This window comes from Beta vulgaris, chromosome 4, assembly GCF_026745355.1.
Source record: "Beta vulgaris subsp. vulgaris cultivar EL10 chromosome 4, EL10.2, whole genome shotgun sequence".
NCBI lineage: Eukaryota > Viridiplantae > Streptophyta > Magnoliopsida > Caryophyllales > Amaranthaceae > Beta > Beta vulgaris.
The window spans coordinates 9,531,170-9,549,734 of record NC_079205.1 but is presented as its reverse complement, the minus strand read 5'-3'; the positions used below and the strand labels follow the sequence as shown (position 1 = coordinate 9,549,734).

At 33.6% G+C, this 18,565-nt stretch overlaps 1 protein-coding gene and 2 pseudogenes across 1 annotated transcript; all 3 read left to right on the top strand.

The window, feature by feature from the left end:
- Positions 1 to 602: 602 nt before the first annotated feature.
- LOC125496862 (putative disease resistance protein At4g10780) lies at positions 603 to 16,812 on the top strand (annotated as a pseudogene).
- Positions 1,280 to 2,826, top strand: LOC125496863 (glutathione S-transferase T3-like; annotated as a pseudogene).
- LOC130591050 (uncharacterized) lies at positions 4,190 to 4,805 on the top strand. Its single transcript, XM_057393943.1, has 2 exons — positions 4,190 to 4,345; positions 4,392 to 4,805. The coding sequence occupies exons 1-2, from the start codon at positions 4,190 to 4,192 to the stop codon at positions 4,803 to 4,805; spliced, it is 570 nt and encodes a 189-aa protein (XP_057249926.1).
- Positions 16,813 to 18,565: the final 1,753 nt, after the last annotated feature.

Genomic DNA, 18,565 nt, shown 5'->3' with positions numbered 1-18,565 from the left:
TTTTTTCTTCAAATTTTTAGTGTGTTGTTGTGTTTTTCTAATGTTGCTGTTGTTAATGTAACTGTACGTAATGCAGTTTGAAGTCGAAGGTGAAGACTGACGCAGCTTCTCGTGAAAAACACTAACTGAAAAGAATAAGTTTGATTGGAATACATTTGTTTAAATGAAAAAGTTAAAGATGTAACTGAAATAATATAAAGACCAACTGAAAACTGTAAAACTCTAACTGAAAATAATGAGTTATTGGAATACATTTCTGTAAATGAAAATATTTAAACAGTAACTGAAACAATATAAATACCAGCTGAATAATTTGTAGAGTTAACTGAAAATAATAAGTATGGTTGGAATACATTTGTATAAATGAAAATTTTATACTGTAACTGAAGTAATATAATTGTAGAGAAACTAACTGAAGCAACGTGAACACTAACTGAAACAATGTGAACATTTTTGTGCGTGTTGGTGCTTTGTCCGACGAGGTGGTTTTGTGTTAGACGAGTCTGACACAATACCATCTCTTACTTATTTTAAGGTCATAGTCTCATAGGGATATTTTGCTTGACAAATTTAGCACATTCAGCAACAATATTTTACCCATGAGGAGAGAGAAAGTGATCAATAATACCATCTTTGACCTTCCTTCATCTGAACTTTCTTCGAACTGTACTTTACTTGATGAAATATCTTGTTTTCTTATCAGTAATGTATGGACCTCATACTTCTTTATATCTCCCCTTATCGCATTTTCATTCTCATCAAAAACACCCACAAATAGAACACACTGCTGAGATGTCGTTGAACTAATTTATTTACTTGCAATTGCGGAACTAACGATCGAGTATGTCAATTGATCAGTTAGGGCACCATTAACCATGAATGAGAAATAAATCTCATGGGATGATTGAGAAAAAAAGAGGCTTAATCATGATTGAAAAATCAATCATGGGTTGAATGGGTTGATTGGGGCAAAAAAAGGGGATGGGGTGAGTGGAATGGTGATCAGGCTGGGAGTGGGACCCACTGCCTGGTCACCATTCCACTAATTTTTTTTGCCTCAACAAGCAGCAAAACGCTGCGTTTTGGGTTGAGCTGTGAAACAGCTCAACCCAAAAACGCAGCGTTTTGCTGCTTGTTGAGGCAAAAAAAAATTCAACGCGCTGACACGCTGCAGCTGGAGCTGACACGCGTGCAGCGCCAACTGCAGCGTGACATTTGTCACGCACGCCATGTGTCGGATTGCTATTGGTTTTTTAAAAATTAACCGTTGTAATTTACAACGGTTATATTTTAAAAAATATAAATCAAAAAAAAAAAAAAAATACCAACGGCTCTATTTTTTCGAGATCTATAAATAGAGACCCATTTTGCTATATTTTGGGCACACTTAATTTTCTCCATCTTCACTAATTTCTTCTCTTTGTTCTAACTCTTCTTCCATTGCTCTTTATTTTCAAATTCTTATAATTATGGATCCTAATTATCCTAATTATATAAGAAATCAACCCCAAAATCGCTCAAAAAATCAAATGCCTAGGCAACAAAATCGCTTAATTAGCTCTCAAAATAAGTCAAATTATCGCCAACCTTCTCAAAATCAATCAAAATATCGTCAACCCTCTCAGATAATTACCAATCAAAGGGGAGAAAATTCTCAAAATGCTTCTCCTCAATATGATAACCTCTACCATGAATCTCCATCTGAAAATGCCAACCTTTCATATCGTCAAGTTGATCCTAATTATGGATTTTCTCAATACCAAGAAGATGCATCTCCTTACAACGATGTTGATGATGATGGTGGTGAATACGAAGAAGGTGTGATGGTTTTGGTCAATACCATCAAGATGATGATTCTGATGATGATGATGAGTTTGTTCAGGGAACTCAATCATTTTCGCAATTACTATCAGGTAATCAATCTCAAAACCACCGCAAAGACAACCCGTTCAATCACAAAACCCACCTTATCCCAGAAACAAGTTCTTCTGTTAAGAGGGTTTGGGATCAAGTTGAAGATGAACTCCTGGTCTCCGCATTTATGAACACTTCTCTTGATAAGGTGAGTGGGACGTACCAAAAGAAAAATATCTTCTGGGGAAAAGTTTGGGAAGCTTTCGAGGAAGGAAGAATAGCAAACCCAACAGAAATTGCTCCAAGAAATGTTAATATGGTGAAAGGTCGTTGGAGTAGACTTGCTCCACGGGTTTTAAGGTGGGCTGCATTTTACATGAAGCTCTTGCAAGAAAGAAGAGTGGTCAAAACGATGATGATGTTCTGAGAGAAGCTCATGCATTGCATCGTAGGAAAAATGGTAGGTTCATCCTCGAACATGCTTGGAAATTGTTGAGGAAGTTTCGGAAATGGAGGTCAATAGTTATAAAATCAATGGATAGTCAACGTGGTCGCCCCAAAGATCAACAAGAAAATGTTGATTCACCTGCAAGCGGAGGAAGCGGTAAGAGGACAAGAGTTGATGGAAGCGACTCAATGCCCGAGACACCTACTAGTGCTGAAGGAGGTGAAGATGACCCACGTCCCTATGGTACTAAGAAAGCGAAGGCTAAGCTCAAAGGGGTGGCTGGTCAGACAATTGAGTGTTTTGCTACATTCAGTGAAAGGCTTCGGATCCATGCAGAGGGTAGGAGTGTAGATATTGAGAGAGAAGACAAAAAGATGGAGGTTCAAGCAAGGAAGGTTGCTGCAAAGGAGGCAGAAATAGCGTTGCAAACCAGGATGCAGCAAGTGCAAGAGTATCATAAGAACATGGATTTGCTACAAGCAATGTATGCAAAGGAAAATCGAACAACATTTGAGGAGGGTATGATTGAGACATTAACAAATGGTTGACCAATAATCCAATTTTTTAGTGATTTAGTTTAAATGTTAGTTTATGTTTTAGTTTAAATTTTAGTTTATTGTTTTAGTTTAAATTTTAGTTTATGTTTTAGTTTTAATTTTAGTTTATGTTTTAGTTTAAATTTTAGTTTATGTTTTAGTTTAATTTTTAGTTTCTGTAAAAGTTAACATTTGTATGTTTAAGTTCACTTAATAAAAAAAGGTTTAAAAATATTCTTGTGTTAATTATTCTATGAATTGACATATGAATACAACTTTTTACATGATTGTACTATTTTTTACATTATTGTTCAGCTTTCAACATTATTGTACTGATGATAGCACTACTGTTTTACTTTTTACATTATTGTTCTGCTTTTTACATTATTGTTCTGCTTTTAACATTATTGTACTGCTTTTAACATTATTGTACTGCTTTTAACATTATTGTATGCTTTTCACATTATTGTTCTGCTTTTAACATTATTGTACTGCTTTATGTATTATGTATACTTTTCACATTATTATTCTGCTTTAACATTATTGTACTGTTTTTCACATTATTGTACTGCATTTATGCATTATTGTTCTACTTTTTACATTATTGTACTTCCCTTTACATTATTTTATGCTATATAACTCAAGGATCCTTCTTCACAATTTTCTACACCAAACCAGAACAATATTGTTCACCATTTTCTCACACCAAACAACACAAGAATGAACCCCTTCAACTTCTCTCGTTCAAGTTCCTCTAGTTCCTCTAGTTCTGATGAAAGAAGATCATCACGAGCAATAATTGATCAAGAAATAGATGATTTCTTGACCAATATTGTTCACACCACTTGCTCCAACTCTTATATCAAATGTTAACTCAACACCAAGGAATAGAAGAGCAAAAGTGACTGATGATAATGAAGCAGGTCATTCACGTCCTAATCGAGGCAGGGTGGAAGGTCATAGAAGATTGTTCAATGATTACTTTGCTGATCAACCAGTCTATCCAGCTCGTTTATTTCGTCGAAGATTTCGAATGCAGCGACATGTCTTTGTTCGGATTATGGATAATGTCATTGCAAGTGTTATGGTTCACTCAAAAAAGAGATGCTACGGGTCAGTTAGGTTTATCGCCCCTACAAAAGTGTACAGCGGCTATTCGAATGCTTGCCTACGGGGTAGCGGCGGATTCGCTTGACGAGTATGTGCGAATTAGTGAAAGTACAGCTCGAATAGCATTGATGAAATTTACGAAGGGGTCATCAAGAAATTTGGTGCGGAGTACTTGAGACGGCCTACTCCAGACGATTTGGCTAGACTACTCAGATTCGGTGAAGATCGTGGATTTCCGGGCATGGTTGGTAGCATAGATTGTATGCATTGGGAATGGAAAAATTGTCCGACTGCATGGAAAGGACAATTTCAAGGAAGAGGTGGTGTTGCTACTTTAGTTCTTGAAGCTGTTGCTGATCGTGACTTATGGATATGGCATTCTTTCTTCGGGATCCAGGTTCGTGCAATGACCTAAATGTTCTTCACCGATCTCCTGTGTTTAGGGATGTTTTAGAAGGTCGAGCACCCCCGTGCAGTTTACGGTGAATGGTAACCAATATGATAAGGGTTATTATCTCACTGATGGTATATATCCGAATTGGGCAACATTCATTCAATCAGTTACATGTCCTCATACTCTCAAGGACAAGTTATTTGCTCAACACCAAGAAGGAGCTCGAAAAGATGTAGAGAGAGCATTTGGGGTGCTGCAATCTCGGTTTGCTATTGTTCGTAAACCATCCCTCGCATGGGATGAGGAAATTCTCAATGACATCATGTTGTCTTGCATTATCATGCACAACATGATTGTGGAAGATGAACGAGATACATATGCCACTACGCAGATACTACCGAATTCAATTCCAACACAAGTAATAATGGGGACGAATTTGAATATTATCATGATCGGATCGTAGATATCAACCAGTACATGGCCAATAGAGATGCAATTGAAGATCAACATGTGCATCATTCCTTGAAACGTGATTTGGTTGCTAATATATGGCAGAAATTTGGTGGAATGCTAATTAAGAGCATTTTATGTATTTCTTTCTTAATTAAGTTTTATGTTTTTCGTTTTAGTTAAGTTTACGTACTTTTTTTCTTAATTAAGTTTGAATTGTCGCACCAATGTATCATTTTATGTATTTCGTTCTTAAGTTTGTAATTGTCGCACAATGAGCATTTTGTGTCTCATATCATTAAAAACGCTAACTAATTTCGTATTTAATTACTTAATGAAAACGCTAATTACATATGCTACGTATTAATAAAAGCTAATTATGCAGATAACTTAATTATTAAAATGATAATTATAATTTTAAATTATTAATTATTTTAATTAATAAATTATTTTAAATTTATTAATTAAATTAATTAATAATAAAACGCTAACTAATTCATATCATTAAAAAGTAAATAATAAAAATATTGTATGATGGTGGTTGGGTGATGAGAGAGAAAAAGTAGTTGGGTGGGGTCAAAAAGTAAGAGAGAGAGGAAAAAGTAGTTGGGATGATTGAAAAAGGTTCATGGTTAAGGAGATGAGTGGGAATTGATTGTGGGATGTTATTTTTTAGAGAGAGAAAGTTAGAAAGAGAGTGGGATGATTGAGTTTTTCAATCATGAATAATGGTGCTCTTATAATGCCCTTCCTTCAATAAATTTTTGTTAAGTATTGGAAAAAGTTCTAACTACTTTTTGTGTTGTTCATGTTCTTAGGTTTCTGGTTTCCCTTTTCAATTGTCTCTCTCACGCGCTGACAAAGTTTTTCTTTTGATTCAATTGGGCCTATAATAAGTGGTATATATTCTCATCAATATTGCGAACAACTTTGTATATTGAGTATAATCATATAATATTTTTCTTAAGTATTGCGAAATATTTTAATTGCTTCTTCTTTTTCTCCTTGTTCTTAGGTTTTGTGGCTTCCCTTTTCAATTGTCTCCCTCACACACAGATAAAGTTTGTGATTCAATTAGACCTGTTGTAAGTGTATATCGTTTCATCTATTTTGCGAGCAACTTAATTCGTATATTGAATAATCATAAACTATATCACTTTATCAATTTTACATTTACAGTGATACCTAAAAATTTGATCACATGAAACTAAGAAAACTTTGATTGTGATTTACTCAGAAACTAAGGGATAACAATACTATTGTTAATAAAACATTGTCTCTCTTAAATGCTTTGAGCCTTATCAAATCTAAATCTAAATCTAAATCTAAAACATATAAGTAATATATAAGAAATAGAGTTTGTTTTACAATGAAATACTTGAAAAAATATAATTATTTGTACCATTGAAAAGTATTTAAACAATACTTTAAAATGAGATTCATTTATAATATTTTTTAACTCTACATTAGAGTAAGGTATAAGAAGAAATATTTACGATAGTAATGTATTAAATTAATCAATTGCAATTAGAACTAGGAATGTGTTTTCACCCCCACTTTTTTTTTTTTCAAATCATATCCATGTTAAAATTAGAATATGTATAAGAGGTTATCTTCAGGAAAAGAAATAATATTATAGGGAAAAATATTTACTATAATAACATACTAAAGGAACTTACTGTGATTAGAATGTAGGATTGTGTTTCCAACTCTAACTTTTTAACAAATATTGAGAAATCAAAACAATATATTTAAGTAACCATAAATATCAAACCCAAAAAAAACAGTTACTGGAAAATTTCACTTTTACGAGATATGTTTTGCAAATTCAGAATTAGCGACTCTGCGCATAACCATGACTTATTTTCTTCTTTCTCAATTCTCTCTTATCCTTTGACCTTTGGGTCACCTCTTTGTGCGCTCTCTCCTCTCTATTTTTTAGTCTTTGTTTTTTCCTATAAACCAAATAGTAAGGTGTGTAAGAAATTTGAACATGCTTACCTATAGATAAAATTGGTTAATATTTTCTTTTTTGCTCTTCTGATTGGACTAAAATGTCAGACTTTGCGCAATCAATTTTGCATGTTTACCATTATTTTACACTTAATTTATAAAACTGATACTTAATCGATCACTCAAAAAACCCACATCAAACTCTAATCAACCTACACCAAATGTAACCATTATATTCCAAACTAAATCATCTAATATACATATAGAATGAAAATGCAAGCAACAAAGTTAAATGTATTAAACCTATTATATCTCTAAATCTTATAAAATAAAGAGAAATGATAAAAAATAGATGAAATAGAAAAGATCATACAAAATTAGGCGGGAGTTCACTCGATGTGCCACATCGAATGGTCATCAACATTTTCCTCCTTCTTCCACCGATAAAAAGTCGAATTTAGTAATATTGTTGTCTGTTTTGGGCAACATGGAGATTGCGCAGGAGAAGCAAAAATAATAATAAAGAAGTAGAACTCCAAATAATTCTTATCTTCATGTTTTGATCTTCTTGGTGTTTCTTTCTTATAGATTTTTAGGTTACTTTCTGAGTCCAAAATGGATCACTAATAAGTAAGTTTATTACTATATATTCAACAAATCAAACTAAAAAAAAGTTAGAAAATTTCACTTATGAAATTATAAATATATACTTCCTCCGTTTCTAAATAAGTGCAACATTTGCATAGTGTTTACTATTCACAGTTTAAACTTTAATTAGCTTTAGTGATTTATATTTTAGGAAAAACATAGTCATGTGGGATCTTGTTAGATTCGTCTGAATGTGAATCTTTTTAATATCAACTTTTTATAATTTTTACTTATTGATAATTGAAGATATTAATAGTTAAAATAATCCATTGCTAAATGTGAAAACAAGAAGTGTTGCACTTATTTAGAAATGGAGGAAGTATTTCTTATTGAAAGCCAATTAATAAAAGAGATAATACGAATATCAAAATAATTGCAGCACTTTTACTAAAATGATTGACATTGAAAAACCTAATTATTAATATCTTTGATTATATATTTTATAAAAATTTACAAGTTTTATGTTATCATTATACATATAGAAAATTCAACAATAATATATTTCATTACAACTTTTGTTAGTGTATGTTGGACACGAAGTACCACCAGGAGAATGGACATTTTCTCGGATCACAAATACTAGTACATGTATAAAAGAAGGAACAGTAGGGAGCTCTCCCAGGATCTCGTGAGCATAGATCGCTCCATGTAGAATTGTCATGTCATTAGTTTTTATTTCTATTTTTAGAAAAATAGATTTATGCGCAGATTTAATTACGTATAAAGAGTTTTGGATAAAGGGAAATTAGAGTTTGGTTTTGAATAAGAAATTTAAATTATACTATGTAAATTGCATATAACTTTTTCTACCTAATTCGGAATATTATAATTTTTGTACCATCAGAGGGTGCTCGAAATATGCTTTAAAATAATTTTTGTACCATCAGAGGGTGCTCGAAATATGCTTTAAAATAAGATCCATCTACATTATAATTGTACAACTTATGAAATAGATCACGCCACCTGGGATTGCCATGTTGTTAATTTTTATTTTAAATATTTAAAAAAATATAGTTCTACATATATTTAAATACGTAAAAGAAATTTTGGATAGGGTAAAATTAGAGTTTGGTTATGAATAAACAACCTAAATTATTATGCTATGGAAATTGAATATAACTATTGCTACATAATTCAAAACATTACAATACTTTTTACCATTTGAGAGTGTTTGAAATATGCTTCTAAATAAGCCTTGTACAATATATTTTTATAACTCATGAAAATATATTTAAATAGATGAATTGTAACACATTATTTAGTATTTTTTTCAAATAAATATAATAATAGCTATAAATGCATTATTTAGTCTTTCTTTTATAGCTCACCAAGAAGTCCAACAAATCCCAAACCCCCTTGTCCTATCAAGTATCATGGCCCAAGCTCAAGTCCTAAGCATTATATGCTCCCTCTGGGAGAGCTAATCCCCAGAAAAGCTTATCGAATGGTGACCAACTCGCTCAAGATTTATCGATATACTTCCAGTGTTTAGAAATAGTTGTACCATTTTTAAATTTCACGCATGTCGATGTATGATTTCAACCATTAATATCTTTAATTATCAACAAGTAAAAATTATAAAAAACCAAGACTCCACATGACTATGTTTTTCCTAAAATATAAATCACCAAAGAAAATCTAAGTGTAAGATATGAATAGTGCACAAAATAAAAATGGTGCAACTATTTCTAAACGGAGGAAGTATGTTCTAAATCCCAAATCTTCCCTTTGATCTAGTTTGTTATCATTTTTGTTTTCAGTTTTCAGTTTCTTTGAAAACCTAAAACAAAAATATAAAAACTAAAAAAAAAGTAATTTTCACTTTTCTATTACCATTTTCCAAATTTGACATGTTTAATATAACTACGATTGATTTTAAGTAATATATTTTTATTATATTATATAATTTTTATATTCACTTAAAATCAAAAACTGAAAATAATAATGATATCGTACGGGCCCAATATGTTAATTACGTCTTAAACTTATGCCTTCCTATTTCTTTTATATTATTGTTGTCAATGCCATTGAGTGTATTATAATATTTGCAAATTTGATTCTCTTCAGTTGCATAAAAATCAAGTTCCCGAATTCTCCCTAGTTTATTTACCGATAGATGTGTTGCACACCTAATAAAAATAGATAATCTAACTAAACTCCTAATTATGTAGTAGGGTAAGTAAGGATCGACTCCATAGAGAGAAAGTTATTCTATGATTAGCCCTTAAATAGTAAAACTAAAGGAGATTAAAAAAAATAATGGTCAAATAAACTAAACTAATTAATCTATAAATAAAAGACTCTAGAGTTAAGTATCCCCATTAGCATGAAGTAATAGAATAATAATCCGTACCCCAATCTAATTAATTAAAAGCTCACTAGGAAACGTATACCTTATAAAATACGATAACTCTCTCCCGAGTATCTATGACTTCCTTAATATATACTCAAGCCTACTTCTGGGAAATCATGCAAATTAAAGATATTAAACGCGACATGCACTCTAACTTCCTAACAATCCATTTTACCTACTTTTGTGGGAAATATCATGTCCTTAATTGAAATACCCAAATCCGTCATAAATCCAACTCCCGTTGTGATCAAGACAATGGAACAATAACAATATTAATTATCCCTAATCGATCTAGTATTGAAATATGCACAATCAATTAAGCAAGAACAATTAAATAATTATTTTGGAAATTTAAAGACATAATCATGAATTAATTCATACTAGGGTTCAACTTAATAGTAGATATAAGAGCTACTCAAGCATAATTTAAATAAACAAATAAATTACAGAAGAATAAATAAAATTCATAATATAAACACAAATAAGCATAATTTAAATAAACAAATAAAGTACTTGAATTGATGGAAGAAAGATAGAGTCTTGAAAAACAATGAAAATCTAGTTTCTCTCTGGAAACCCTAAAAAGTGTACACCAAAACTCTCCCCTATGGTGAAACAAACGAAGGAGTATTTATAACTTCCTAAAACAATTAAATTGGAGGTTTGTAAATTATCGCCCCAAAATTACTTAAAATCGCCACAAATCCATTTTTTCGGACTATTTTACTCTTTCCTCTTTTCCACACCATCCACCACCCCCACCACCATCCCCTACCTCTCCACTGCCACCTGTGACCCTCCACCGCCTTCACCTACCTCCCCCAACCACCACCATCTCCCACATACGATTATCGCAGATTTTTTTAGGCTTGGGCGAACGTCCGCGGTGGACGTTCCCACATACTATGGTGCGAAGGCTGATGTATGGTGGTGGTGGGTGCTTGGCAGCAGGTGGGTGCGTGGTGATGATTTAAGAAAAAAATAGATAGAAGGTTATAGAGGTAATTTTAACTATTTTTTAGGCGATTTTAAGTAATTGTTGGGCGATGTATAGAAGTTCAGTAAAATTGATATAACAAAATGTGTCATGAGCAGCCCAACATGGATGTATCAATAATGACACGCACGTGTTAACTTGTAATCGTCAGATTTTCCAGCTCAACTTCAAACATCCATAGCTTTTGATACGGAGCTTTATTTGGCGCATGTGATATATTGTTGGAATACTCTTCAAATCTAGTCTCCAATCCAATTAGAATCACCTTATTATAGTTTTTGTCAAAAGTTATGGGTAAAATGGTGCAAAGATGTCATATTGCGCACAAGTATATACATAAAGGTCCTTTGTATCTTCTTCAATTGCGATCCATTTTGGGCACATGATATTTTTGGCACATGATATATTGTTTTGAAGGTCATAAAAGTGCCTTAATCATCATATCTTTTAAATAAGAGTCCACAATATTTGAGATCAGATTATATCAAAAGACCAAACAACCTGTTGAAAGCATTTTAGCTTATAAAACGGAACCTAAATATGCATAAATGCATTGTAAATACTCTAATACTATATCAAAATGTACCCTAATATGCAATTAAGTGATGTTTGAATATACCCTTATCATCTACTATTGTTTTTTTGTTATTCCCAGGATCTTCCTCGTAGAACTCTTTTCTACTGCTTATCGTGGAAAAGTGTCACTAGGCCACAAGTCTTATCTTGCTTCTGCCTATTATTTTAGCTCTCGCTTGGATTGCTATCACTGAGCTGAGACATGAACGAGGTAATATAATTGGTCAAAGTTATAATATTTTACCTTATTTTAGTTATATGAATCTGTCTAATTTGATATGAGCTTATTTTTTCTAATTTGATATGATCTCAACTTTTCTTTCATAAAATATATTGTTACTAATATTATTAGGTAAAATTAATCTCTACACTTAAAACTATAGTATAGGTGCACCAAATACTATCACAACTTTTAATAATGATAATGCTAAAATACTATCACAACTTTTGATAATAATAACGATAAAATTTGACATCATTTGGAGCTATTTGATTAAATTGGTCGTGAAAACAACTTACAAAATTTGTATTCTATTACGCCTATGGGATCCCTACAAGGCTATATCAAATCCGATAATCAAATTTGTCCAATTATATTTTTTTAGGTTGTCTAATCATACTAATAAATGGATATTTTTATAGTGCATATTTGAAGCATTAATGAAAGCTAACATAAAGTGCGCAAAAGTTTCTTAACATAAAAGAGCAAATATATAGAAAAAAACATAAATGAGTAAAAAATTTCTTAAAATAAAAGTCCAAAAACATAAAATTATCAAAAATCTTCTTGCAATAGGCAAAAATATAAAAATTAGCAAAAATTCTTAAAATGAGAAAAAAAATCTGTAAAATGAGCAAAAAGTGTATGTTTAGTTTAAACCTTGTTTTTGTTGGATCTTACCCCGGCCCCCTCTCTCTCTCTCTCTCTATATCTATATATATATATATATATATATATATATATATATATATATATATATATATATATATATATATATAATATATATATATATATATATATATATATATGTTTAAGTTCATATGAGAACCACCCTTATGATGAGAACCGTGAGAATCACTCATTTTTCCTCATTTTACGAAGATTTTGATCATTTCACAATATTTTTCCTCATTTTTTATTTCACTTATTTTATGGTTTTTCTCATTTAACAATTTTATGCTCATTTATCAACGTTTTTGCTCATTTTACTTTTTTTTCTCATTGAACTTTTTTTTGCTCATTTTATTTTTTTCTTCTTTTACATTTTTGTTCATTTTACGTTTTTGATAACTTAATGTTTTCTACTCATTTTATGTTTATGCTCATTTGTTACTTTTTTCTTCTCATTTTAGAAAGTTTTTGCTCATTTTAAGTGGTTCTCACTATTTTTAGTTGCATAGTTTTTTTTTCACAAATTCTAAGAATAGAGAAAAAAATTATACCCACATATCCACCTACTTGGCAATTAGTAAGTTGGTTGACGGATAGGTCAAATAAGGGTTAAAACTCAAAGGTAAAAGAGATGCCAAAAATTGTGTCAAAAATAGAAATGGTGCAACTAATCATAGAAAATGTTGCAATTAAAAACAGAGATGGAGTATATGTGGAGTTACTGGAGTATGTGAGTATGTGACGCTCTCTATAAAACACCATTCTTTTAATCTTACTTTGAAGAGTATGAGATGACAATGCTAAGTGTTCTCCCTATAGTCCTATACTCCCAGAAATTTCTTCTTCACTGTCGAAAACATTTTCCCCTTACTACTATAATGAATGGCTTATATAGTTTTTGTAACAACATGATTGACTTGGTTACTTTAAGTTATACTTCATAAGTCAGTTTCTCACCAGCAAGAAAAGGAATTATGACTTTCTAATCTATTGACAAGATTAGGTACACTACTTTACATGAGAAATTTTGATTTTTTTTTTCTTTTTTAAGATGTGTCGTGTATTTCGCTCTTAATCTGCGAAAGTAAAAGCCAGTTTTTAAGCATTAACAATCTCTTTTGGATCACTTTTCAGAGGATAAAAAATTTGTTCCGATCCAGCGCTAGCAACTCTTTTGTGGAACAAAAGACCAGAACACTGAGGGACAAAATCAGCACTCTAGTAGCTAGAGAGTCTGATGTCCTTGCAGAGGTTAAGCATGCAGAGATTCAGCCTGGAAACAAGCGAAGAAACGAGGTTGACAACTGGTTGAAAAATGTCCAAGTTAAAAAAGACGAGGTTCAGAGCATACTAAAGGATGGCCAAGATCAAGGATCTTCTTCCAACTCCAACCTCACTGGTCGCTTAGACAGATTGATTGCAGAAGTTGGTGAACTTATGCAACAAGGTGATAAGTTTCGAGATCGGCTTGTATTGTTTGATCCAGAGAGCACAAGATTGGAAATGTGGCGGGGAAAAAAACCAGCAGGATCAAATTTTCAACAGAATTACGAAACAATTCTAGGATGGTTACAACATCAGGAACACCACGTCATCGGCGTTTATGGAATGGGAGGTGTAGGCAAAACTACACTCTTGATGAGAATACATGATGAACTCTTGAAGAATTCGAACCTTTATGGGAGTGTTTACTGGGTAACTGTCTCACAAAATTAGAGTGTGCAGAAATTGCAGGAAGACATTGCCAAAGTACTTGGCTTGGGGAGTTTTGAGGAGGATGATAAGAGGAAGAGAGCGGCTATATTACACAAAAAAATTAGCTGCTAATGGCCCAACTGTACTCATCTTAGATGACATGTGGAAACAATTTTCAGAAAATGATGTTGGAATCCCCCTTGAAGGAAGAAGTTGCAAGACAATTCTAACCACTCGCTCACTAGAAGTGTGTCGGAGAATGGGATGCAAAGACTTCGTCATCAAGGCTGAAATTCTCCATGAAGTTGAGGCTTGGGATTTGTTTGTTGACAACCTTGGGCACTGTGACACACTTACAGTGGAAGCAAAAGAAATAGCTAGAGATGTTGCAAAGGAGTGTGGCGGTTTACAACTAGCAATTACTACAATGGCTTGCTGTATGAGAGACATAGTTGATATTCATGAGTGGAAAAATGTTTTGAAAGAGCTGAAAGATGTTTGTGGGCAAGTTGATATGGAAGATGATGTGTTGCGAGTATTGCAATACTCCTATGACCGACTGAATGACAAGTTGGTCCAGAACTGCTTCTTAACCTGCATTTTATATTACGAAGATGAGAAAATAAAGAGAACAACATTGATAGATCTTTGGATTAATGAAGGATTGCTAGATGAGATGGAGAGCATGGATGAGCAAGTAAACAAAGGATATAGTGTTTTAAATAAACTAGTAAACTGGTGTTTGTTGGAGTCAACCTTCGACTTGGATGAGGAAGAGTGTGTGAAGATGCATGATTTAATAAGAGACATGGCTGTTATGATAACAAAAGAATCTCCTCGCTTCATAGCAAAATCGGGACTAATGATGCAGCATGTGCCAAAAGACGAGCAGTGGAGCAAGGATCTCAAGAAGGTCTCGTTGAGTCATAATGATATAAAAGAGATTCCATGTGGCATGGCACCTGTGACCCCGCACCTCACAGTTCTACTCCTTTCTCATAATTATTATCTGAGTAAAATCCCAGAATCATTCTTTATGCACATGAGATCCCTCGTCGTTCTTGATTTGTCTCACACCAAAATCGAGTGTCTACCAGAGAGTATTTCTAATTTGAAAAATCTAAGAGCGCTTCTACTTAAAAGATGTCGTGCTCTTCGTAAAATCCCAGAATCATTCTTTATGCACATGAGATCCCTCACCGTTCTTGATTTGTCTTACACCAATATCGAGAGTCTACCGGAGAGCGTTTTTAATTTGGAAAATCTAAGAGCACTTCTACTTCAAGAATGTCCCGCTCTTAAAGATTTACCTTCAGTAGCAAAGCTTACCAAACTGAGGATTTTGAAGCACAAATCTCAAGAGGATGTAAAAAATTTTAGGAAACCACCAGAGGGAATTGAGAGCTTAAATCTGAAGGTGCTAAGTTTTAGCAAATGGAAAATGTTTGATGATGTGATTAGGTTTAATAGACTGATAAGATCTTGGCAGGGGTGTGATGAGCTGGATTGGACGTGTTTAGAGTTTACTGGGGAAGATGCAGATAAATCAATTTCTCAATATTATAGTAGTTATTTTGATCCTTTTGATGAATTTAAAGATTACGACCGGACTGTGTTGATAGCTTCTGTTGAGTGCAAAGAGGAGCTGCCAATATTACCTAGCACAATTAGACGGTTGGCGGTGTTTAATATTAGTGCATTCGAGTATCAAAGTCTGGGAAATTTGTTGCCCTCATTAGCTGGTACAAAGGAGTTACAGTGTTTGTGGGTAGTAGAGTGTGAAGGATTGGAGTACATATCAACATCAAAAGTAGTTCCCTCTCTTGACAGCCTTGAGTATTTATGTGTGAAGAGAATGCCTGATTTTAGAGGGTTATCATCAAACTCACTTTCAGTTGCAACCTTTTCCCATATTAAGAAGTTAGTTATCGAGAAGTGTCCAAAGATAAAGGTATTATTTCCAAGGAAGTTGCTACAACAAGACCAAGCTTTGTTTCCTTTGATGGAAATGCTCAAAGTGGAAAAGTGTGACGAGTTGGAGGAGATATTTGAAGGAGGTGGGAGGGTTAGTTGTTCATCTTCATCTTTACAAAATGAGAAAGTGACAATGCTTGATTTAAATGCTTCCAATCCAAACCCCAACTCCATTCTTGTTGATCTCCCTAAGTTAGGGTGGTTAATTCTGAACAAGCTACCGAAGTTTAGGAGAATTTACAGAAACCTGCATCACTGTACTTCATTGGAATACCTTATTGTAGGAGATTGTCCAGAGATAGAGCAGATATTTGAAGCATCCAAACCCACCGTTGCTATACCTCAGTTACGGATATTAAACTTAAAGAATTTACCAAATTTGAGCAAATATAGAGGTTTACTCGTGTGCACTTCCCTATATGATCTCTCAGTAGACAATTCTTGGAAGCTGAAGAGGGTGTCGCTGTTGTCCAAGGGCTTAATTTGCGACGCCTCACGAACCAGTTTGCTTTCCCTTCCCACGGATTCTGAAGATCCAGAATTGTGGGACCTCTTACATAGCAAATACCCTAAAGATGCACGTCTTCTTTCTGAAGCAATACAACAGGCAAACCAGCTAAAGCGAAAAAGAGAATGGGGAGCTTCATTGTCACTTTCTCTCCTTTAGTAGGGCATGCAGCAATCAGCATCTATTACAACTAGGGATGACAATGGGGCGGGTCTGGGTCGGGTCCACCTGGACCCAGACCCGTTTATTTTTCACAGACCAATACCCGCCCCAGACCCGTTGGGTCTAGAATTTTCAGACCCAGACCCAGGGTCCATGGGTCCTTACTGGGTCCTAAATGGGTCCTTCTTAGTTTTAAGTTTTCATCATATTTTTAAATATATGTAATTAAAAATTTTCCCCCTAATATATATAGGTTCTTGTATCCATGGTTAAAGAATTCTCTAAATAAAATTTTAAGAATTAATTGATAAAATATTAAAATGTTACAACTTATAAAGTTAATGTCTCTCATAAAATTTTAGAGTTTAGGTAAAAAAAAATATTCTAATATGTAAATGGGTCCGCGGGGCGGGTCTGGATCTAGCATATGTGGACCCGGACCCAGACCCGACCCACGCTCTTCGGGACCCAGACCCGACCCGGACCCATTGGGTCTAAAATTTCTAGACCCAGACCCTTATAAATGGTTCAAGTCCTGGCGGGTCTGGGTCGGGTCCAGGACCCATTGCCATCCCTAATTACAACTAAACTAAGAAGCCCAACGTTGATGGCAAACTGGTCTTTTTTTTCATGTAATGGAATTAGTAGCAATAATTTTAATTTTGTAGATAATTTGTATAATCAATTATCTTATTTGCTAAACTCCTCAATGTGCCCACAAGCTGTTTGTAGAAATGATTGTCACAAAATCAAGTAAGCCCTATTTCATGTAATGGATCTTTTCTTTTTGTTTCATCATCTCCTTCACTACTTCTCTATCCCCGAAAACATGGAACAACTTTGGGAAACGAGTGCATTTATTTGTTAGCTCTAGTCTCTAGATTCATTCAATGGCTAATACATTTATTATGATATGTTCTTGTTTTTCCATATAATTGCACTGATTGGATTTTGTGGTGAAGGTAAAATCTAGATTCTCCAGTATCTGCTGTATGTGGTATCTTGCCTTTTGCTATACTTTGGAATCAATGTTGTTTCATAGTTAAATGTTGTCATCATTTGTGCACAAACAATGTGCTTTTGAAATTGATTTCCAGTTATGATCGCCAAAATTACGAGAAGGTCCAACACTGTTCTTAAGCTGCATATTATTTCCTGAAGATTGTCCCCATGGCGAGAGAATTAAGAGAACTCTGGATCATGGAAGGGTTATTTGATGAGGTAGTATGCACGCAAGCTCAAGTAAACAAGAATTATCTAAGGAAAGAAATAGTTTATTTCAAATCCTTCTACAATTATTTATTTTGTTTTACCCCTCTCAAGCATGGTTAGAAAATAGCAAGAAACAGTAAAGAAATTTCCTCAAACTTTCATGGCATAATTTCGGATCTTCTACAAAAATTGTCCATTTCTTATATGCTTAACCGACGCCAAGGTCTTTCACTCTCTTTGTTCTTAAAGAATCAAGCTATGGCTATACCAATTGGTTTTGTCTTATAATGTAACCACCTGAATCTTCCTCTTCCCTTTTTAATTTTATTGTTTATAAAAACCATCATTCTTTCATAATAAGGATAAACAATAGTAAGTTTTTGTTTGTTTATTGCATTTTGCTGCGTGTTTTTTCAGTGCAGTTCTTGTAGAGTATCTCCGTTAGCTACTCAATTGTTTAGTTATCAATAGTTTACTATGACCTTCAAGAAAAAGAATAAAAATGGTTTACAAATGGATATTACAAACGGGTGGAGTGTGAGGAAGGTGGTGTTTCCATCTGTGAGTTGCTACAGTTAGAGCAGCCTCTCCGTCCAAATCTGGAGCCTGGAGGTACTAGGTGTGTTAGACTGTGACGACTGACGAGTAGGAAGAGATGCTTGAAGGATATTGGAGGAATTGTTCTGTCATCTTCATCTTTGCAGAGTGAGGAAGTGACGTTAATATTTGATCCAAATGCTGCCAATCCAATCCAAACCTTGACCCCATTGTAGGAATATGTAAGTACTATAAAGCGGAATTTC

Bases quoted from the DNA above. Each gene is read 5' to 3' on its own strand.
- LOC130591050 (XM_057393943.1), top strand. From the start codon at position 4,190: ATGGTTGGTAGCATAGATTGTATGCATTGGGAATGGAAAAATTGTCCG. The intron at 4,346-4,391 runs GTTCGTGCAATG...TCCTGTGTTTAG, and splicing joins ATTCTTTCTTCGGGATCCAG to GGATGTTTTAGAAGGTCGAG.